This window comes from Myxocyprinus asiaticus, chromosome 43 (genome assembly GCF_019703515.2).
Source record: "Myxocyprinus asiaticus isolate MX2 ecotype Aquarium Trade chromosome 43, UBuf_Myxa_2, whole genome shotgun sequence".
Taxonomy (NCBI): Eukaryota; Metazoa; Chordata; class Actinopteri; order Cypriniformes; family Catostomidae; genus Myxocyprinus; species Myxocyprinus asiaticus.
In genome coordinates, this window is record NC_059386.1 from 36,356,243 (window position 1) to 36,380,380 (window position 24,138).

Consider the following 24,138-nt stretch of genomic DNA (forward strand, 5'->3'; position numbering starts at 1 on the left):
TTGATGAAGCTTCACAAGCGCGCCGGCTCGCTTTGCTTGCGTGCGTCTTTTGGATCGCTTGTAGAGCACCGCTGCACCTCCAACTAAGATGTCTAATAAAACGTCTGAATAATCAAACACTGGCAAAAAATTATCAGGTATGCTCTGATGAATATTCAGCAGTTCATCCCTGGTGAAACTGATCGGGAAAGAGTGACAAAAAACATGACAAACAAACAAAAGTAACAAAAAACGCTAGAGAGCTCCACACCGAAGCAGTCATCTGCGGCGCCATCTTTTCAGCATTTCTAGATTTTATTGCCTATTTTGACATGCTTATTGAAGTGTAATCTTGCCAAACAGTTTAGGAGATTTTGGTCTTTCCCCATTCACTAGAAAATGACTGATGAGTTAACTGATTTGGTTAAAATGGACTTCAGTTACAGTGACTGCTGTAAAATCCACCTAAGGTGGTTTGCTGGTCTGTCAGCCAGGCAAAACTGGTTGATCTGGTCTGTTTTGATGGTTTTTAGATGGGTTCTGGACACTTTTTAGCTGGTCAGGATGGGAGACCTGCTAACCAGATAAACCAGCTTAAGTCCAGCTTGACAAGGCTGGGAGACCAGCTGGACTAACCGGCCCTCTTAGGTTGGTTTAAGGTGTCTTTCAGCAGGGGTGCCAAACATGCAAAAGCAAAGCAAAAAGTTTCCCCACACTTTGTCTACGAGATTTGCAAGATATTAAAAAGAAAAATATTCTGTTCTTTCCAGATTAGTTTGCTTTTAGATTTGATAAAACAGCTTTTGAAAGGTTTATCTTCCATAGCAGAATCTTCTTTCTTTGCACCATATATCTGACAGACAATCCTGGTAGTTGTAACCTAATGCTATACTGAGATTTGTTTTCTTTTCTCATGCATAATACAGTGAGCTCTCTGAAATGTTATGTACAGTAGCATTGGTATGTAAGAGGTTTACTGTCGGATTTATTTACACGTGTAACTTATTTTCTGCGACACATTCCAGTCAGCTGCTCTCACAAACATGTACATGTTGCGTTGATTTTACACTGCAAAAATCATATTCTTAATCATTGTTTTTCCTTTTTTCAAGCAACAATATCCCAATTTCTTTAAAACAAGATAAATACACCAAACAAAGCAACACTGCATAAAATATTATGGCTTTTTAGTGGAAAGAAATCTACAAGTGTCACAAGACAAAATACGCTTACAGTATATTCAATATTCATTCTCAGAAACAAGTCTAAATGTCTCAAGCACTAATGCTTATCAAGTGAATTTATCTTGTTTTTAGAATGTTTATATATATATATATATATATATATATATATATATATAAACAGGACTAAGTATACTGTCTGTATACAGTAACACTGTTCATTACACATGCATGACACTGACACATACAGCCTTCATCAATTCTGATGAACAAATTGTTGCCAATTGAAAGTGACAATAGTATAGAAAATCAATTAAGCGTGTGCACCAATCTCTCGAGGGCCGTGGGGTCGGCTCTATGTGTCAGTGCCCTGATGTTGATTGCGGTGTGGCTGATTGTAAGTACAGAACAGTGAAGCTCCACCTCACTGCTGGATTAGAACACAGCGACACACACATTTAAACCCTCCGTTCCATTCATCTCATGAATACATTCACACGCTTCTGCGCTCATGTGAATAGATTTACTGTAAAACTCGCAGGCTCATGAGAGAGACACAACACCGCAGGTAAACTCTTTCAATTCATGAATTCTGTTGAATTAGGAAATTACTTTATCTTGACCTATAAATAGCACGTTATCTCTGCGTATGACATAGAGTACAAAACAAGCCATGCAATGATTTTAGTCAGGTTTTTAATTATGATTTTAATTAGAACTCAAATCATGTGTGACTATTTGCAATCTTTGCTATGTATAGTTGACAAATAACATAAACATTACTCTATTTTATTCAACATCAATATTTTAGGCTTAAGTTAATATGACTGCATAAAGGAACGTGCATATTTTAGGTGCTATAACTAAGTTTTTAGCTTTATTTGCAATCCATTAAAAACAATAAAATAATGTGTTGTGACATATTATACTATATGGAGTCTCTCCATTACTATGAGCTCATAATGAGAGTGTTTATTGTGCAATATTAACTTAGTCAGGTTTTTTAGAGAATGTTCAAGTCCATCAGATAGTTTGTATTACTGTATCTAAGCACTACAAACCGTTATGTGGCATCTCTTTCAAGTAAATCTGTGCACATTAGAAGCTGTTTTTACATGTTCACTAGACATGTGAACAGGAGACTTTGCCTTATGTGACTCTATAGATGGTCTTGATTTGATCACATTAACAAAAATAAATAAATAAATAAAAATAAATCCTCTTATGATTGGCACCTACACAGAGGACCCTGTGCTCACTGAAAAAATATCACTTAATCACTCTCTTGAGTTTAATTACTTCCTTTAATCGTTAAGAGTCGTCGTTGGGGGCCCAATTTAAATTATTACTATTTTACAGCTTTATTGCAAAACAATGTCCCAAGTACAGACCCGAGTCCAGTTTGTTTGGCTGGTGTGAAATCGTTTTTTCTGAATTTAACTGTGAACCGGAAACCGCACCAGAGTCCGCTTGAAAAGTTGGTCTGGGGTACAGTTCATGCGAACCCTGGTACAGTTCGCAATTGGTATGAAAGCTATCCATCCTAACTTGCCTATAATTTGCATCTTTGCATTAGGGTTGCCAACTGATGTCCCTTATTTTGGTCGAAATTAAGATATCCATCCAGCGGTGAAACCCTTGAGGGGACGTCCCATATCGAAGAGTCCAAAAAGCTTAAGCGTTCCATATATTTGCATGCCGAAAAGTTGGCAACCCTACTTTACATGCACGTGTATACACATATTAAAGAATAATGAATTTCTTACAGCAAAAAATGTCCTTCTGAGAGCAGCACGCATCTCTTTTAATGCATCTGCGGCAGACAAACACACGTGTCATTCTGTGCATGTATAGTTTTGGTGTAAATCCAAAGGGATACTTCAATAACAGTGAAACTGGCTTCTTCGCTCAGTCATTATCCAGTTCAACAGCTGCTACTAGTACTCACAGTGGTACTCACCTTGATGATGTACATGTACCACGGTTTGGACCATAAAGTGCAATGAGAAAAAAAAAACCTGCATGGGACAGGGTGGAATTGAACTTTAATACGGCCAAGCAATCGAACCAAGTGTAAAAAAACAACCCAAGAGAGCTGTCATTGGTAGAATACAGTTTTAAATATTAGAAACACAATTTAAGAAACACAGTTTCTCAGATTTGATTTATGTGCGAATTTGTGGTCAGATGGATTTGCTGTAGAGACGTCCACCTGAATGTACAGTAGGGTGCTGGAGAGGGCATGTTTTACACACCTCGGACAGGAGCTTTTACCTGGAAGTAATCAATATTCGGAGCCACAGGATGTGGTTCACTGGTGGGATGAAGGGCTTGAATTAATATACTGACATCCGGAAATAAGCAATATCCGTAAAGCATTCCGGGACACCAGACGTTATGAGAAAGACTGAAGCTGTGTGTTCAGTGGCAATGAAGAAAAGCAAAACTCTGAAACTAAACAAGTTCCAACCCCAATATTGACTATCCAGAGGACACTGTTTTTGCTCAGTGATTGCTCTTTCATTGCTCATGAGACTTAATGGAATTCTCAGTTGTCATATTGAGGTTCATATTGATGGCAGACTTTGAGAAAATCTGAGCACATTTTGCGATGTTGTTTGTTGAGATCTCTTCTGAAAGTCTAGAGAAGACACATGGAAGATTACCGGAGTCTTTTCCCAGGAAAAACATCTGAAAAGCAGGAGACTTCTAATTTCCCTTCTAATCACTCTAATGTAAACGTTTAATCTCATTGCTGTCTGGAAGACACAATTTCAAAATTTTCTAATGATTATCTATTTATTTCAAGTGAAATATTGCAGCATTGAGCTCCAAACTTTCCATGTTTTCATCCAAGACTTGAAGAGCCTTTGTCAGTTGTCCATATTGCCGGAGCTTGGGGGAATTTGCTGGTTGGCGTAGCACCAGGCTGTTCAGGAAGGGGCTAGAGCGCAAATAGAGCATGTTCTTATTTCCCTCAAGCCCTTCGCATGACATGCAGCGCAAGCTCTTTGACAGTTGTGCAACAGATAAGGGCTCAAACCCAAACCTTTGATACAGCCGCTCTAAACCACACTTTTCCACAAATGAGAATGTATTTTTCATGTTCACATGTCACATGCCCCCTGGAGAACCTACCAGAAAAGTTCAGAAATCACTAAATTTTAGAAGGTGGTTTTACGGCTGGTTTTAAGACTGTAGTTAGATGGAGTGTTTGTAAACCCCAGAAGACTAACATTTACACTGTATTTTTCACAGGTATGGGGGAACAAATGGAGATTGATCGTGGCTTCTTCAGGAAAGTAGACGTTCCAGATCATGCACACTATATAGTGGCATTTTTTGTGGCTGTCATTGGGGCTGTAGGAGTCATTGGAAACATGCTGGTCATGTACGCCTTCTTCAGGTAGGCTGGGATTTCTTACTGATACTTGGTATTCTCAATCCAGTTTTATGAAAGTTCTCTAGATCTTATATTGACCACTGAGTTCCTACAGGAATGCTTGATTGCATTGAAGTTGCTCTCTTATCACTCAGGAGACTTAATGTTGTCTTATGTTTTATTGAATTATCAACTTTGTCTCAGATGTTTCTTCTAAAGATTTTGAGGAGAAATACAAATAGACCCCAATGAGTCAATTGTCATTCAAAATGAATATGGATAGGATAGCTCAAATCATTTGGTCTTGGGAGAGTTTGATAAGAAATGTTTGAGTTTAAATTGAGATCACAACACTGAAATCTGAACACAGGTTGAGATCTCTTCTGGAGCTCTAGAGGAGACACATGTGAGGTTACTCAGGAGAAACATCTGAGAAGCAGGAGACTTGTGCATAAATCTTCATTGCTTTCTAGGAGAAACGATTGAGATATTAAGAGTTGTGATTTTAATTCCCTATGGATTTCTGCAAGTTTCTAGATTTGTCTTATTTCACAAATTTATTTCAAGATAGTCAAGTGTGTTGACTACAGACATTTCAAAGAATTGTTATTCATGTGCCAATTAATGAGGCTAGAATATTTGTTTTAATAACTTAGACTTCGATGTTTTTGAACTCTACCGGTCTTGACATGGTTATATTCTGACAGTCTTATTTTAGTCTTAGCTTAGAGGCACGGTTCACCGTCAGTAATTGATGATGACAGCAGACACACCGCAGCTTCTGTCGAATCATAAACTCACACATTGTTGACACTTTGCGAGCAGCAGGTCTTAGTGTCTTTTCCTGTCTTGTTAGCCAGGTATAGAGACTACACAGGCTGAGTCATGATGCCGTGCAATTGAGCACAACTTGCTCTGTCAAAGATAAGATCTAATGGTAAATGCATCTGCGCATTCATCCTAAAACCTCAAGGGCAGTTGACACACTTTTTATATTTTCTTCAGCTCTCACTGTCAAAGGTCACTGCTCCCCTCAGTCCCATGGCACTTTTGTTTTTTTTTTTTGGAGTTTTGTGGTGTTTTGTCCATGTCTGTTAGCTTTGAGTTCATTTATATGCTAGTGTACTCCTAAACAAATTGACCAAATTAACTTTTACCAGATGTACGTGTTTCACTTCCAGGAAAACCGACCAAAAATATTGACGACACCTTTTTGCACTCAATCAAATGCTTGAATGAGAATATACCCTCCCCAACACCTTTGTCTGACTTGCAGAAGAAAGTAGCAAATTATGGTTCATGGGTGTAATGTAAGCTAAAGTACGGAAGCTCTGAACTGCAAGGTGGAAAAAAAAAAATGTGTGTCTCAGTTCTTTCCTGAGCCTAAGTCTTACATTTTTTTCTCTCTTCGAAATTTTTTTTTCTCTCTTCAAAAAAAAAAAACTTTTTTTTTCTCTCTTCAATAAAAATATTTTTTTCTCTCTTCAAAATATTTTTTTTTTCTCTCTTCAAAAAAATGCATGCAGTACCAACCTTGGCCACCAGGTAATCTTACGCTTTTAATGCTTTCTCTATTGCTATATAGCTGAATAATACATTTATTATTTATTTAAGGGTTTGCAAACCTTAATCAAGACAAAATCAGTTTACATATGTTTGATATGGCATTCGTTTAAAATTGTTGGTCTTTCTAACCATCTATGCCCTTTGTTCAGTGTTACATGGTGGAAGCGAAGGAATGTATTGAGGGAAACGGGAAACATGGGGAAATTATTATTATGTCTGTCCTTTTGAAGTGTTAGGGGTACATTTGGTAATGTTAATATTGTTGTAAGTAATCTAATTTCTAAACGAAAAGATCATTTATAAATGAAATCCTCGCGACTGAACGGGGATGTCATGTGCAGACTTTCATGGTGGAATTTAATTATAATAATATATTTGAATATAACAAGTTGCCTGTGCTTTTGAAACACACTGTCTACTGCAGAAGTGAAGAGTTCCAGATGAAGAATGTCAAATAAATATCCAAATATTGTTGGTCTGTCTAAACATGAGCTAGACAGTTAAGCCGTAAAATGCCCATCCCAAACAAATTGGTGAGGGGTGAGGAATCACCTATAGTATCGCTCCCCGGGTTCCGCGGGGGGAAGAATATTAGGCTACACACATCTGTTTTGTATTAGCAGTATGGGCATGAAGCTATAAAAGTAAAATGATTTCTATTGTTGGGGGGGGGTTTGCTACTGCACATTTTTTTGCCGGAGCTGCCGTGCTGGGACGTGGGCTGGCTGTTACTGAGAAAATGCCATGAGTAAATTGGGAGGGGTTATTTGCGACTTCGGGGTAATCTTGAACTCGAGGTTTAGTCGGCCGCTGTTGATGTGTTCTACGAATGCTGTATCCCACGTCCGGTAGCGGGTTAGGAAGCCAGCAGTACATTTTGTTGTTGGGTTATGTGTTTTACATGCTTGTGGGTTTCTTTTCTCCGGGGAGGCCTCATTGAATGTTATGTGTAGTGTTATTTATTCATCCCCTGGCGTTTACAATTTTTGAAGAGAGAAAAAAAAATGTAGGAAGAGAGAAAAAAATGTAAGACTTAGGCTCAGGAAAGAACTGAGACACAATGTTTTTTTTTTTCACCGTTATTTTTTTTTTCCTTTTACACCTTGCGGTTCAGAGCTTCCATACTAAAGGCTATTGGCTATAAAAAGCAATAAAAAAATGAGCTCTTTGTTACAGTATGTCCCATTCCAACTTTCTGTTTAAACAGGAAATACGTCAACAGAAAGCTATGCTCAAACAATTCCATGGGGTCTCTAAAAGAGTAGCTCACTCAAAAATGTTAATTCTGTCATTAATTTACTCACTCTTACATTGTTTCAAACCCCTGTGCTGTTATTTATTTTCTGTGGAACACGATTGGACACATTTTGAAGAATGTTTAGATACTGTGGATTTTTCCATGCAATGACAGCTTAGTGACCATATATGTAAAAAACAAAAAAAAAGCATACATATAAAAGCAAAAAACAAAAAGGTATCAAAAAAGTTGTCCATATGACTTGTGCTAAATAACCCAATTATCTGAAGCCATACTATACTATAGGTTTGTGTACAGAAAAGACCCAATTTAAGATGTTATTTACTGATAATCAACTCCTCATTTGCAGCTTCATATATAAGCCACATTTTTCCATAGATAAATCATGCATAGCTAAGCGTGGCCCAATTCTACCATACTGGATGACTGCATTTAAACTACATATAAACACACAATGCAAAGATGCACTTATGGAAACTGCTGTTTGCAATGGCCTGCTAATGATGTGATTGCATAATGTAATGAAGCCACACACAATTATGTAACATGTCACTTTGGTTGTAAACAAACCAAATGTTTTTGACCACAATTAATTATATGCACAAGCAAACCTGTAGGGTTGGGGGTTTGGGAGTTTAGGGGTCAGGGGTGACAGTGGTACATGTTTAAAATGTGAAAAAAACTCAATGATTGTTAGCGAGTGAGAGAGACAATGCCATTGACAGCCAGTTACATTTTCCAGGTCCACTACACACAACAGGAATCAATGCGCCAAGCTCTGTGGAACAGTTTCTAATTTACTCTAGCAATCATCTCTATTAACATTGTTGTATAGGATTTAGAAAATACTAAATGTGCTTACGTATTAACATTATTGTTTCTGCTATAGACGTTGTGAAGCTATTATTTTTCTAAATTATCAGATTTTCACCCGGCGAACAATAAGATTGGTGAAAAGTCCTGTTGACTTACATTATAGGCAACTTAGCCTATTCATAGCTTAAATGGACACTAAAAGTGCTTTTTCACCATCGGGGCGAAAGATTGTGGTAGCAGAACCGTGTTGTTCTGTCCTGATCCATGCTCGGTTACAGGTTTTTTTTTCCCACTGTGGGGCTGCGAAATCTGGATTATAATAGACTGACTTGGCAAGTGGTGATCTATGTCGCCACACCAGTAGAGGCGTTCCACCAGCATGTTTTTCTGTTCTGAGGTCAGGAACAGTTTGTAATGGAGCTATGCTCAAGTGGAAATGCTACTGGAACCGTTACTCACCATGCACAAAACTGTTTGTACCAGTGGTAGAAAAGTGAAAACTCTGGTGCATTTTTGGGCTGCCGCCCGTAATTATTCACACTCAAATTTACACACACTTCTTTTTTTTTGTCCTAACTTTGCAAACATGTAATTCTGGTTCTGTTCACTCTACCTCAATTTGAAACGTCTCATTCTATTCCACTAGATGGTAGCAAGCACTAGAAATAATTTTTTCTCTATCACATTCCATCACAATAGACAGATCTGAAATGTAGATGGCGCTCTAACGCATTTTAGCCCTCACAGATGTGCTCATCCATAGACATTCGGTCTAATTTTCAGTTCAAGCACCACCCTCATTATTTCATCAAATATCTCGGCCTCTCAGTGGATTAGAAGCTCAATTTAAGTGTCACATGAAAGCTGACATCCTTCACTTTGTGATGATATAACACATTTTACCATCAGTAGTCGAAAACATATATTTCTGATGATTTGTTTAGCATGCTCTTCCTGCTGGATGGCATATTTTGTTCTGGACATGTAAGATATAACATTGGATTATTCACACAAGCAAGCTCACAGACAAGTTTAATATAAAGTTTTTAGCTATTTAGGGCTTACAGCAGCAGTGTTCGGGGCATAAAAGAGACGTTTGTATTTGATTCTTTTGAAAATCTTTTAAACTGTGGTATTAGGGCAACACAATTAAATATAGTCGCATTCCTGAAAATGAGAGCTTTCATTTGATATATGACTTGTCCATTTATGTGCTATGTGAAGGACTTTTATTTTTATATAAATATTTCTACCCCATTAGCTCTAGGGGGCGCTAATTTTCAACACAAATATTTTGAGGCCTTATTTTGTTATTTTAAGTAACATAAATGTTGAAGTGATGTTATCTCTGAAAAGTTCAAATTCTAAGCTTTCAAATGATACCTCATATGCCTGACTTATGTATACAGAAGCGTAAAAGTTTTAAGCGAAATCTTTTTTCTCGATATAGCGCCCCCCTTTTGACCCGCCGGCAAGTTTTTTAAGAGGTTTAAGGGGTTTTACAATTTACACACTATTAAATATTTGAGCATTGTACCATTAAACTTAGTTGAAGTCAATGCCTATATCCAAAGAGCAGTGTGGCCGATAGGCCGATACAATGCCGATATATCACACAATTTAATATAGTAAATAACATAAAATTGAGAAAAAATTAATAAACTCTTATGTAGCACTATATTTACTAAATTTTACACTAAGATTTAACTTTGTAAAAAATAATCTAAAAAAATGATATTGTATTTTAAATGGTTGCTAGCAATTTCTTCAGATTTCTGTTTAGTAATTTATTTGTACATGAAGAAATTGTTAATATATTAGGAAGAAGGAAATAACAGTACACGCAGTAGTCCAGCAACCATGGATGGCATGTCCACGTTAGCAATTGCACTTACTCCAAAAATACAGAATCAAGCCAATTGTACATACAGTGCATAGTGAATAAGACATTTACTTACAGCACACGTGAAGCACTTTTACTTTGAAGTTACACTCGCACTTGTGCGGATCCAGCACGAGCAACAATCTCCTGACAGTTTAAACGACCTGGATCACCTGCTTGGATTGTCATGGACTGACCATCATGATTTGTGAATCAGAGGAACTTTTGATCCTGATCCTGAAGTTTTTGATTCTGGCTGATAGAAAACGCGCTTCAGAGGAAGATATTAGATGAGCGCTTGACGGGAAGAACACGCTGGATTTTCGTGAGGTTCGTGAATTACATCTGTTTAAATATTTTATATAATAAAAGTTTTATTGATATTTGCCTTTTATCATTAGAAATGTTACAGGGAACTGTTGAGAAGAGAATGATAGTATACGTGCTTTAGAGGTGAATAAATGAACGCTCCACAGGATGCTGTATCTGTTGAAGTTTTGTGAGGTTGGTTTATTACATCTGTTTAAACGAGATATGTGCATATTTGCAGATGGTATATGATATTAGTTTTATTGATATTTGCCTTTTTATCATTAGACAAGACCGTTAAAAGTTACAGGGAACTGTTGAGGAGAGAGAGGGAGAATGAAACAGGTGAACACTTTAACATTATGAGCTCAAACGCATCTCTGGTATGCGGACCGTTTAAAGGAGACTGTGTTGCACATCGGTCTATTATTGTAGTAACACGATGGCACGTAACAACAAAATGAACCGCGACTGGTCGTTTACATGTCTCAGTCGCTTTACACGCAAGCAACCGATTCTCAGTGCCCTCAAGAAACAAACCGGCCAAAGGAGAAAATGTATCGGCCGATGTCAATAATTAAAAAAAATCAGAATATCAGCCAATTTATAGGCCTCGCTCTAAATCAGTCGACTACTAGTACTAAGCCCTTAGTGTGAACGGCTGGTGCACCCTACTAAGAATATCAAAGGAGTGATCTCTTTTGACTTGGGCCTGTAAGCAAACACCTTGCAGAACAAACTAGCAACTGCATAATAATGCACTAAAATCACTCTTAACACCTTAGCAACCACATTGCAATGCCTAGCAACATGCTAGAATTGTGATGCAGACTTTTGCATGAAACAAGCTCCACTCGCATTTTCTTCAAAATATGTGAAACTCTAGTTTTGCTTCATATGTCTGCATGGTGATATTATAGCATATCTGCAACACAAAGTCATAATCCAGCTCCATCCCAGATTATGGCCAGCGTTACCTAATGACTAAACATCGCTGGTGTTTGTCAGAAGCCAGTTGATTGCAGCATTAATAGTCTCATCAACATATGTGGATTTTCCCCTTGGCTGAGAATTGCTTAAACTTCAACCCATTTTCATAAATAAACTACAGTGTCGCTTTGGAGATTGTCTGCCAGCTAAAGATATTCTAGAAAAGCATGTGGTTGTTCTGTGAAGTGCAGATATGTCTCCTGTGGTTTGTGGTTGAGGGTCTCAGGAGGCTAATTCCTGATGAACATGGGCTGAGGCGTGTCAGCAGGTGATGCTAGGTGAGGTTTCAATCTGAGGAAACTGCATGAAATGTGTCTGTGTGAGATTAATGACATGATGAGTAATCAAAATGATTGACATTCAAAATATTCTCTTTGACTCCTCTTGTGAGAAGTGTGAGGTGAAGTGTGTTGGTTCCAGAGAAAGTATGAGGAGACAGACCACTTCAGAACAATTTTAAATGGTGACTGTAGGAAAGGAAGTCACACCTTTAATATAAAAGAGCAAATCGAGTTATTGTTTAAGGCAGTGTATTATCTTTCACTTTAGAACACACATATGTAATACCTAGACCAACCTAAAGAATATTTTTGTTGTTGTTTGTTTTTTAATGATTTCAGTTAAAGAGGCAACATTTACACCCTGATACCATGAAAATCACATGACTCTGGTGACATTTTTGCTAAATTGTATTACATGGTATGTATTACTGTGTGACGCTAAAAGCGAGTAAGATGTTCTTCCAAACAGAGGTTTTTCAGGTTAATGCTCTATAGAGTTTTTAATGAAACTCCCTAACCTAAACCTAACCGACAGTGTCATAAAAGCAAAAGTGAGATGAAAAATACAATTGCTGATGCAACCACTTCATTTTGTGGTGCTTCTATGACACTTTCAGCTCACGTGTCGACTCGTGGGCTCTTCAGGACCTGTACCCCCTTCCTTTACATCACAAGTGCAATGCTCTATCAGTTGAACTACTGCACAATTTCATCACGCTTGAACATGCTTGTAAATAGTTGGTTGTGTAATGCAAATACATAACCAATAATTGAGTTCCTTGTTGCTGTTCTGGTGGAGTCCATTATAAACCGCTGTCTAACTGTCATTAAGTTGTTGCAAGAATAACATAAAAGTTTTTAGCGTGCTCAGTAGTCTAACACCGCTCGTCAATGTCATTTGAGATCAATCAAATCCAGCCTCCACATGCTGTGAGTCTCCGTGGTGAAATGCACAGCGAGTCACGTGATAAACGAGTGGATCGACAGTCTCAGAAGCGGAGGCAACTGAGACTCTACCCGGATTGAGGTGAGTAACCGCGCCACCATGAGGACCTACTAAGTAGTGGGAACTGGGCATTCCAAATTGGGAGAAAAGGGGATAAAAAAAATTACTGTATTCAGTGCCTTTACTATCTAAAAGGACCGAAGAGGACCACTATATTTGTGACCCTAACACCCGAGATCCCCCACCTCCAAAATGGCTTAGTCCCCCCAACGTCCAAGACATGGTTACGGCCTTGCAGGAAACTGAATGTAAAAATAATTTTGTGAAAATGTTATGATACCAATTTTGATTTTATTGGTTATGTTATTGAAAAATATTGTTGAAATATAATCTTGCCAAACTGTTTCGGAGATTTTGTTTTTTTCCCATTCAAGTACACAGGACCAGTATTTGCAAACCTGTTACTTACAGTAGATATGAAAATAGCTGACTGGGGGACATTGCCAAAATTGCTGCCAAGTGGATTTGCCTTAACAGAACTTTGCTGTGTCTTGATCTGACATATAAATAATGTTGTTGGGAAAAAATGTGCAAGCTGAAAATCAAAAGCAGTGATCACTTCAGGCAATGTATTGAGGAAATGCATTAATGTTGTCTGGCCAAGAGTAACATATATTTAATGTACAGCAAATCTAATCATATGAGACACAATTTATGTGTACCATGAGGAGTTTTAATTTGAGGTATTTTGTGTTTTAGCAACAAGAAACTACGAACACCGCCAAACTACTTCATCATGAACCTTGCAGTTAGCGACTTCCTCATGGCCATCACTCAGTCGCCCATCTTTTTTGTCAACTGCATGTACAAGGAATGGGTGTTTGGTGAAATGGGCAAGTAATGTTCCTCCTGTCCTCTTCACATTCACACACACTCAATTCCATGCGCTGATCTACATCTGTTTTCATATGACAAGACACACAGCTTGTGGGCACATGGCTTTGACTTGTATCTTTTGCTTCACATGCATGCAGGTTGTAAGTTGTACGCCTTCTGTGGGGCTTTGTTTGGAATCACATCCATGATCAACCTCTTAGCGATTTCCATCGACCGCTACATTGTGATCACCAAGCCTCTGCAGGCCATCGGGTGGACGTCCAGACGTCGGACGCTACTCATCATCCTCCTGGTCTGGATCTACTCGCTGGCCTGGAGTCTGGCACCACTTCTGGGATGGAGTGAGTCCCCTAATATACTCAAACTTTCCCTCAACCTTGGATGCAACAACAAATTTTGAAGGTCTTCTGTTTATGGTAACATCTGATACAGTCTCTTCTGTTTTTATCGGATAGGTTCCTACATCCCTGAAGGCCTCATGACTTCTTGCACATGGGATTATGTGACCTCCACTCCAGCGAACAAGAGCTACACCCTGATGCTCTGCTGCTTTGTGTTCTTCATTCCTCTGGGAATCATCTCCTACTGCTACTTCTTCATGTTCCTGGCCATTCGGAACGCAAGCAGGTACAACACACACTCTACTAGTGCCTATTTGGACATCTACATGGTGTAAAATGTAATTCTCGAGAAAAAGTTTGCCAGAATCTCATCAGCCTTCTTTCTGTGTGTTCAGAGATGTGGAGAAGCTGGGTAGCCATGTGAGGAAGACTACCATCATGCAACAGCAGTCCATAAAGACAGAGTGGAAGCTGGCAAAGATCGCCTTCGTGGTCATCATTGTGTTTGTGCTGTCCTGGTCTCCTTACGCCTGCGTCACGCTCATCGCCTGGGCAGGGTGACTATCAGCATACTCTTTATCTGTTTCTCATGCTGCAGAGTTCTTGACCTTTTAAACAATAAATTTGAAGTGTCATTGTCACAGGCTATTTACATTAGGTGTCTTAGATGCATTGTAGATTGAACTATCAAGGCTGATGCGATGTTTCTTGCCTGGATGTGCTTTTTGTCTTTTTCTATCAACAACCAACAGCAATTAAATATTAACAACATTAAATCAAATGCAACTTGATGTATTTAACCAATGTGATGTGAGTTGACAGTCCCTAAAACAAAAATTCATGAACTCACTCAACAGTTGTGCCACAACTCAACAGTATTTCAATGCAAAAACCTGCGTCTTATTCTCTAACAACCCACGATCGTTAGTGTACATTTTGTGTGCATTTTCTAATGATCATAACAACAGCAGTTCATCCAGTGATGACCAAATAATGGAGAAGAGCGTTACAACAACTGGGCATATATTCAGATGCGCAATGTCAGAATTGGAGTTCAGGTTCCAAAATTGAAGTAGCCTAACCATGCTGAAATAAAGTGATTACAAGTAGTGCTGTTCTCTTTGGAGAACATCTGAGACATTCCAGGGTAAAGAGACATCCTTTTATAGAAGTCGTTTTCAAAGTGATGGACCGTGTTTATCAGTTTCGTGTACGTGAGGTTATTCAGAGAGGCATTATAGAGTGTGTAGGGCAAGACAGCTTGTTGCTAACACCTCTGCGAGTGTGTATGGGAAGCGATGGAGTGCAGTCTGCTGGAGACATGGATAAACAAGCATATGATTCTTTCCGCTCAGCCCAAAACACCTTTGGGTCACTGCCATGCCATGCAATCAGCCACTGCAGGGGTCAGCTCACTCATACCATGTTCTTTTGACCACTCACATACACACTTCAGCTCAAATCAGTTGGCTCTCTGCTTGGTTCCAGTGGTTTGTTGCTTCATTTGTCAAAAGTTCACAGATTATGACATCAGTAACTGCTTTTTGACCCTTGTGATCCAAGTGTTGTGAACCTTCGGGCCACATCCCCAAACAAACAACAAATAATTTCCATGCTGGTTTATGCTGGTTTGGTACTGGTTTAGCTGGTCTCTCTGGTGACCAGCAGCCAGAACAACAAATGAGATGACCAGCTATGCTGATTTTTTAGCAGGGATGTGCTTCTTCTTGAAATGAAATAATGCTTTAAAAAATCTTTGCCGGTTTTTATTTTTTATGTTTAAGGTACAGCCACATTCTGTCTCCATATTCTAAGGCAGTACCTGCAGTGATTGCCAAAGCATCTGCCATTTACAATCCTTTCATCTATGCCATCATACGCTCCAAATACAGGTTCGTTCAAGCACTCATTCAAGGGCAAACTCCTTGGAAACCACACAATACTGTGACAAAACATATGACACAGTGTGAATTTTAAATGAACTTTCACCCTTTTCTCTCAACGTATGACTGTAATTTACAGAGACACATTGGCCGAGAAGGTGCCATGTCTGCATTTTCTAGCCCAGTCGTCACGTAAAGAATGCATCTCTGTGTCGAACAGCGTGTCCTCCATTAGAGAGTCCATGCACAGCAGACAGTCCTCAGGGTCCAAGGCCAAGTTTCAACGCGTGTCCTCCATGTCAACTGGTGACACGGTTTGTATTTTACTATAGCCTGGTTTTCATCTACATATTTTCATGCACATTTTGGGATATTGCATAAAGTCTGCTGGATGGAAACACCAAGATGCAAATAAAATCTCCAAAATGTGCATAAAAATGTGTACGCTTGCTTGAGGTATATATATTTTTTATTCGATAAGAAGAACTGCACATAAACTATGATAGAAACACATTAACTGAAAAAACTACTATTGTATTTATTAGGAATACAAGATGCGCATCAAAAAAGTCATGTGACTGAATAACTCGTTTATACCTGGACTAACAAGCGGACCAATTAGCGCATCTGAAAGGGTGCTCTGGTCATACTGAAATAACGGTGTCTAAAATGTCCAAAGCCTGCATCGAGTTTGCAGAGCAAATAAGCCGAATATAAACTTGAACAGTACTGAAGAGCAGGTATATTGACATTAGAATATAAAATAAAATATATTATAGATAGGGATGTACCGATCCCACACTCATGTACTGGTACTCATACTTTAAATTAAAAAAGTATGATAGAAATGTAATATTCACTGTTATACTACTACTACTACAACTACTATTAATAATATTAATAATAAATCAATAGTAATTGTATTATATTTAGCCATTATTTTACATCTGTGATGCTCTGTAGTGCAGCACTTTATTTGATAAACTCCAATGTATTTTAGATTGTGCTGTGAGATTCTGAATAAAAGCACTTCATTTGATTAAAGTTTTAATGAATGTATTTATTAAACGCCATTTTGATGATAAAATTGAAACAAATGTTGATATGCAGTTTAGAAAAAATACAGGTATCGGACTCAGTATCGGCAAGTACCAAAAAAAAAAAAAAAAAGTATTGGTACTTGTACTCATTATAAAAAAATGGTTTCGGGACATCCCTAATTATAGATTATAGACGGCAAAGACATAAGGAAGGAGGCACGCACACACATAGTGCTCCCAAAACGGTGACACGCTGTCAATCCCAAACATGAAACAAAGTTCTTTACAGTATTTTATCTGTGTGCTCTAAACCACAAGTATATAATTAACTAGAGAAGTTCGTCGAGACAAACTATAGGTTGGCTTGAAAAAGCCAAGTCTGAAAGTTTATTGATAGAAAAAATCCTTAGCTAGGCATTGCTAACATTTTTAGCATGTTTCTAGCATGTTTCTTTGCTAGGCTAGGCTTTTGCATTTGTTTGCTAGGCAGTAACCAGGGTGATACTAATAAGGCTCCTTGCTAGCCTGAGTCAAATGACCCAACCCGGAAGTTTCTATGATGTTCTGGTGCAGAGATATGTTTTTGCTACTCGGTTGCTAGGGTAACCCCATCTGGTTGCTAGGCAGTTACCAGGGTCATACTCAAAATGTTCCTTGCTACCCTAAGTCAAATGATCCATCCTGGAAGTCTCTATAATGTTCTGGTGCAGAGATCCTGTATATGTTTTGCTACTTGGTTGCTATGGTGAGCTTATTTGGTTGCTAGGCAGTTACCAAGATGATATTCAAAAGGCTCCTAACTACAATAAGTCAAATAAACGAAACCCGGAAGTCTCTACAATGTTCTGGTACAGAGATATGTGATTTGTTACTTGGTTGCTAAGGTAACCCCATCTGGTTGCTAGGCATTTACCAAAGTGATACTCAAAAGGCTGCTTTCTACCCTGAGTCAAATGAACAAAACCGGAAGTCTCTACGATGTTGTGATTCAGAGATATGTGTTTTGATATAAGGCTGCTAGGGTGTGGTTGCTTGGCAGTTGCCAGGCTAATACTAAAAAGGCTGCTTGCTGGACTGAGTGTAATGAGTCAAACCTGAAGACTCTATGACATTCTGATCAGGAGATATCATCTAAGCCATTTTGAATGGAAGTCAATGGGTTTTGGTTGCTAGGGTGCACTAAATGATTACAGGCAGACAGACAGACAGACAGACAGACAGACAGACAGATAGATAGATAGATAGATAGATAGATAGATAGATAGATAGATAGACAGACAGACAGACAGACAGACAGACAGATAGATAGATAGATAGATAGATAGATAGACAGACAGACAGACAGACAGACAGACAGATAGATAGATAGACTGGACAGACAGACAGACAGAGAGATAGATAGATAGATAGATAGATAGATAGATAGATAGATAGATAGATAGATAGATAGATAGGACAGACAGACAGACAGATAGGACAGACAGGCAGACAGATAGATAGATAGATAGATAGATAGATAGATAGATAGATAGACAGACAGACAGACAGACAGACAGACAGATAGATAGACTGGACAGACAGACAGACAGACAGACAGACAGACAGATAGATAGATAGATAGATAGATAGATAAGACAGACAGACAGATAGGACAGACAGGCAGACAGATAGATAGATAGATAGATAGATAGATAGATAGATAGATAGATAGATAGGACAGACAGACAGACAGACAGATAGATAGACTGGACAGACAGACAGACAGACAGATAGATAGATAGATAGATAGATAGATAGATAGATAGATAGGACAGACAGACAGATAGGACAGACAGGCAGACAGATAGATAGATAGATAGATAGATAGATAGATAGATAGATAGATAGATAGATAGATAGATAGGACAGACAGACAGACAGATAGATAGACTGGACAGACAGACAGACAGACAGATAGATAGATAGATAAATAGATAGATAGATAGATAGATAGATAGATAGATAGATAGATAGATAGGACAGACAGACAGACAGATAGGACAGACAGGCAGACATATAGATAGATAGATAGGACAGACAGACAGATAGATAGGACAGACAGACAGACAGACAGACAGATAGATAGATAGATAGATAGATAGATAGATAGATAGATAGATAGATAGGACAGACAGACAGACAGACAGATACATAGATAGATAGGACAGACAGACAGACAGACAGACAGACAGATAGATAGATAGATAGGACAGACAGACAGACAGACAGACAGACAGACAGAAAGATAGATAGATAGATAGATAGATAGACAGACAGACAGAAAGATAGATAGATAGATAGATAGATAGATAGATAGATAGATAGATAGATAGATAGATACAGACAGATAGATAGATAGATAGATAGATAGATAGATAGATAGATAGATAGAGAGGAAAAAAGAACAAATAGAAAGAAACAAATAGAGACAATAAATATTGTATTGATATGGCAATATTGTAAAAAACAGTCATTCAAATAAAGTTTGATTGAATTTGATAGAAATAAAGATTTGAGTGGCCCAAAGCATATTAAGAGACAGATAGAAATAAAGATTTGATAGAAGAGCAGCCTAAAGCATGTTAATGCCTTCTGTTGGTGGCTCAGATTTGAATTTTGACAGCTGGAGTTTGAATAGTCGTGGCTCATCTGAACATTCCTTCAATATACACTGCTGGCCAAAAGTCTGGAATAATGTACAGATTTTGCTGTTTTGGATGGAAATTGGTATTTTAATTCACCAAAGTGGCATTCAACTGATCACAAAGTATAGTCAGGACATTACTGATGTAAAAAACAGCACCATCACTATTTGAAAAAAGTCATTTTTGATCAAATCTAGACAACAGCCATCACTCCAACACCTTATCCTTGAGTAATCATGCTAAATTGATCATTTGGTGCTAGAAAATCACTTGCCATTATATCAAACACAGTTAAAAGCTATTTGGTTCATTAAATGAAGCTTAACATTGTCTTTGTGTTTGTTTTTGAGTTGTCACCGTATGCAATAGACTGGCATGTCTTAAGGTCAATATTAGGTCAAAAATGGCAAAAAAGAAACAGCTTTCTCTAGAAACTCATCAGTCAATCATTGTTTTGAGGAATGAAGGCTATACAATGCTTGAAATTGCCAAAAAACTGAAGATTTCATACAAAGGTGTACACTACAGTCTTCAAAGACAAAGGACAACTGTCTCTAACACGGACAGAAAGAGATGTGGAAGACCAGATGTACAACTAAACAAGAGGATAAGTACATCAGAGTCTCTAGTTTGAGAAATAGACGCCTCACATGTCCTCAGCTGACAGCTTCATTGAATTCTACCCGCTCAACACCAGTTTCATGTACAACAGTAAAGAGAAGACTCAGGTGCAGGCCTTATGGGAAGAATTGCAAAGAAAAAGACACTTTTGCCAACACAGACATTGGACAACAGATAATTGGAAAAGAGTGTTATGGATCTTAACCCCATTGAGCTTTTGTGGGATCAGCTAGACTGTAGGTGGTGGACGACAGACACACTATGGCAGTGCAGGAAGTGGGGGAAATGTCACCTGAGTATCTGGACAAACTGACCGCTAGAATAACAAGATCTGCAAAGCTGTCATTGCTGCACGGGGATTTTTGATGAGAACTCTTGAGTAGTTTGAAGTTCTGAACATTTCTTTCAAATTGTAATAGTCATTTTTCACGTTATTAATGTCCTGACTATACATTGTGATCAGTTGAATGCCACTTTGGTGAATAAAAGTACCAATTTCTTTCCATAAGAGCAAAATCTGTACATTATTCCACACTTTTGGCCGCCAGTGTAAGTGAATGGGATTTTTCCCATTTTTGATCGTCTGCTGTTGGAAAACCGTAAGTTTGATCAGTTAGAAAGATATAGCACACTATTCGAGATCAGCCTGAAGGTCTGTGCCGATTTTTGGTGCATGTAGCTTGAAAGCTCTAGAAGGAGTTAGTGTTAGAATTTTTAGTCTCAGAGGAAGAAGAAGAAGAATATTAAGTTTAAATTGTAGATCAGTATGTTGGCTTTGTCAAGCCAACCTAATAAAAGAGTCACAGTGGCTACGATTTCTCCTAAAGTGACGATTTAATTCTTTTGAATACATGGGATGAAAACACGGCTTTATTCGCACATTGTTTTCACAACTTGGATGGAAACATTGAATAATGGAAAAGTCTTACCATCGAGCTCAAGGTGGAATCAAGACTACATGCCACAACATGCCACCACAATATTCTGCAAAAAGTCCATGTGACTGTAATCATGCGACATTTTGTATGATACACTTTGTACTTTGTAATCCTAAAATCTGCTTATAGCTGATATGCTATGTATGTAACACCAAAAATGTTAATATTTATTTGTGCACATTTTACTACAATCTTTAAAGTAGCTCCTTTGTGCCATTTAAGGATAGACTGAAAGCTTCCAGCCCTAGACAGCTAAAGCCCAGGCGAGCAAATATGTTCCTTTTGAAGATTATGTGTTGTACTTGATATGAATCCTTATCCTTGCAACTGTGTTGATATATACTGTGGGCTTATTTAACAAGGCTCTGTAGATATGTCTATAGTGGTTCTGAATTCACACTTTCTACAAGGTTACTCCTCTGTGTAATCATGCCAGCTTTTTATTAGTGGTGCTTGCTAAGACAAGCATCGCTATGACTATAGAGCGCAACAGTGCCCGCCCTCTTTTTCAGCCATCTGGGTTCAGGAAGTATTTTCCCCATTCATTTCTTCCATAGACTTTTTATAAAATCCTTCATTAAAGAGTTGCATGCCATGAATCAAACCAACCAGCTCCCAGGAGAATCACAACAACACAAACTTTGTTTTGAAGCAAAAAAAATATTTTAAAATCGGACATAAAGACAAAGGTACAAGGCTGTGTACTTACTGTCTTTCATGAGGGCAAAAACTACAATCCCATGAAGCATTGCGAATTATGTCATTGTGTAAAAAACTATGGAAATATATAAAACTATTGATTTTAGGTTGTTGATAATAAGTATAGAAACAATATATTTTACTTTTATTGCAAAATATTCTGATATTAACAAATATATAAGTAGTTTAAGGGTGAAGGGAGACTGACTTACATTATTTACAGTGCGTCATGGGAGTGGGCGGTGGCTCAAAGGCCACAGTTCTCTGATTGGTGGATCCTTCTCTGCTGTACCATGGGTAATGTAGTTGTTTGCCATGAATTACGCTATCAAACACTATTTTTAAACAATGAAGTTGAAATAACACAGACGAATGGCTTTAACTGAAGTATATACTATCGATTAACAACGGTAGGTCTGTCTTTAAAGGTTTATAAGTTATCGTTGAAAATCAATTTGTCTATGAGATAAATGAATGGGATTTTTACTTCTGGAACCAGACTGTTGTGCTCTATTGCTCAGACTAAAATGATCTGAACAAACCCCTAACCCTAAGTATTAAACTTTGGCATGAAACTCGTCTTGTGTTTTGCCTGGCTGATGAAAAAACAAGCAAAAAAAAAAAAACAACAACATACATTTACATTGAAAGAGGGAGCTGAGCCATTTCTAGAGATCCAGAATATCAAAGAAACTATGGAGTGGGCTCTTTTAACTTGGGCCAATTAGTGACCACCTATCAACCACCCAGAACATCCTTCCAACTGCATTGCAATGCACTAAAAACCATTTAGAACACCTAACTATACAGCAACACCCTGGCAACCACCACAAACAGCCTAGCATTGTGCCTGCAAGTTTTGCCTGGGCAAGCACCAATCACATTTTCTTTAGATATTGTACAAATCTTGTTGAATTGATTAGGTTCTTGTTAAGTAGGCTATGCTGCTTTGTGACTATGCCTATTTCTCATTGTGGTTAAAGTGAGATATAGCAAGTCTTTTATGCTAAACATGATAACATACATATGTGCTCTAGGTCTGGAGTGATGTACTGTTAGATCCATTGGACCAGAAGACCCTCAGAAACTCACACTCGGTCAATCTGCTGAGAGATAAAGGGTGGAAGCAGCACACTCAGCAGGGGAAGACCAAAAACAAGGGAAGACCAGGGGAAGATCCCAGGAAAGAGAAGGTAAGGTATGTCTGTGTTCCTAAAGACGTGACAGACAACTAGTTGCTGACTACGGTTTCGTTCATACAGTACACATCAACCGAACTCACTTTCAAAATTTAGTTATGACTCCTCAAACTTAAACGTAAGCATTTTGGCTATATAATGTGGTAATCACTTTCTTTCATAGCCAAACTGTGTATGAACAGAACCGTATTTAGCACTCTAAAACAGGAGTGAATTCTGCTGGTGACTGAACAGCCCTTGATATTCTCATGAATACTCGATTTTGATTGGTCAGTCATCCCATCCAGCAATCTGATATTTCTGAATAATGACCTCACATTTGGGAATAAAGTGATATCAAATCGGTCATCCAGGTATTGCTAGTCCTCTTTCCTACTGCTCGTACCACTCAACCATCTCAAAAAGTACAATTATAAAATCAACTCAAACCAATATTTCATGTCCATTTATTTATTTGCCAGGAAGCCATGTAATAAGCAGGATAATGTAGAGTCAGCTTGTTATTATTGCAAAATAAACCTCTTCAAGGTGATACACAAGTGCTCCGCTCCACATTGGGCATAGCATTGGGAGTCCTGACCACCCTGTCTGGGTTTATTTTGTAATAACGACCAGCTGATTGTATATTATCCCATACGTATCACACATGATTTGGAATGCTAGAATGGAAGTTTGAGTGTGGAATCTTTACCTTTTACTCCATCACAGCCTCCAGTCACAGAGTGTGGACCTTTGAGCACTTACAGCCATGACCTGGTATCCAAGTCCATCAACATGGCCACCGTGCCTCTTCTCATGGCCAAAAACAATCCAGAGCTGGAACAGGAAGAGGAGTATGAGGAGGAAGATACCCTAATAGGACAGGAGGACAACAATTCCTTGAGCCCCCCAAGCAAAGGTCTGGCTTTTTACGAAGACACGGACATGACCCAAATCACAGTTAGCCCCACATTAGAGAAGCGAGCAATGCAGACAAGAGAAGGTGACTTAATACTGGGCCTCAAAAGCTTGAACTGCTCCACTGAGCTTCTGGAGTCTGTAGAGAAATTCCTTTCCTGAGGCGGAACCAGAGAGAGGAGCATCCTCTTTAAGTTTGTATTCTTCTGAAGACATGTACGCACACTGGAGAACCACAGTCTTCCGTTGAGAGTTTCTGGGTTTTCACATCACAATTGTAGGTGGCAAAGCAATCAAGCCATGTTAGTTTGTGTGCAGAGAAAGGCAAAATGACGTTGATGCACTGTCC

General features: G+C 38.4%; 1 protein-coding gene across 1 annotated transcript; it reads left to right on the top strand.

Annotated features, from left to right (window-relative positions):
* Nucleotides 1–4,420: 4,420 nt before the first annotated feature.
* On the top strand, nt 4,421–24,138 carry opn4xa (opsin 4xa). The gene is made up of 9 exons (XM_051686069.1): nt 4,421–4,566; nt 13,350–13,483; nt 13,625–13,828; nt 13,943–14,114; nt 14,224–14,385; nt 15,613–15,720; nt 15,851–16,025; nt 22,731–22,886; nt 23,601–24,138. The coding sequence occupies exons 1-9, from the start codon at nt 4,421–4,423 to the stop codon at nt 23,949–23,951; spliced, it is 1,608 nt and encodes a 535-aa protein (XP_051542029.1). The 3' UTR covers nt 23,952–24,138.

Bases quoted from the DNA above. Each gene is read 5' to 3' on its own strand.
- opn4xa (XM_051686069.1), top strand. From the start codon at position 4,421: ATGGGGGAACAAATGGAGATTGATCGTGGCTTCTTCAGGAAAGTAGAC. The intron at 14,386-15,612 runs GTGACTATCAGC...TTTATGTTTAAG, and splicing joins ACGCTCATCGCCTGGGCAGG to GTACAGCCACATTCTGTCTC. The intron at 22,887-23,600 runs GTAAGGTATGTC...ACTCCATCACAG, and splicing joins AAGATCCCAGGAAAGAGAAG to CCTCCAGTCACAGAGTGTGG.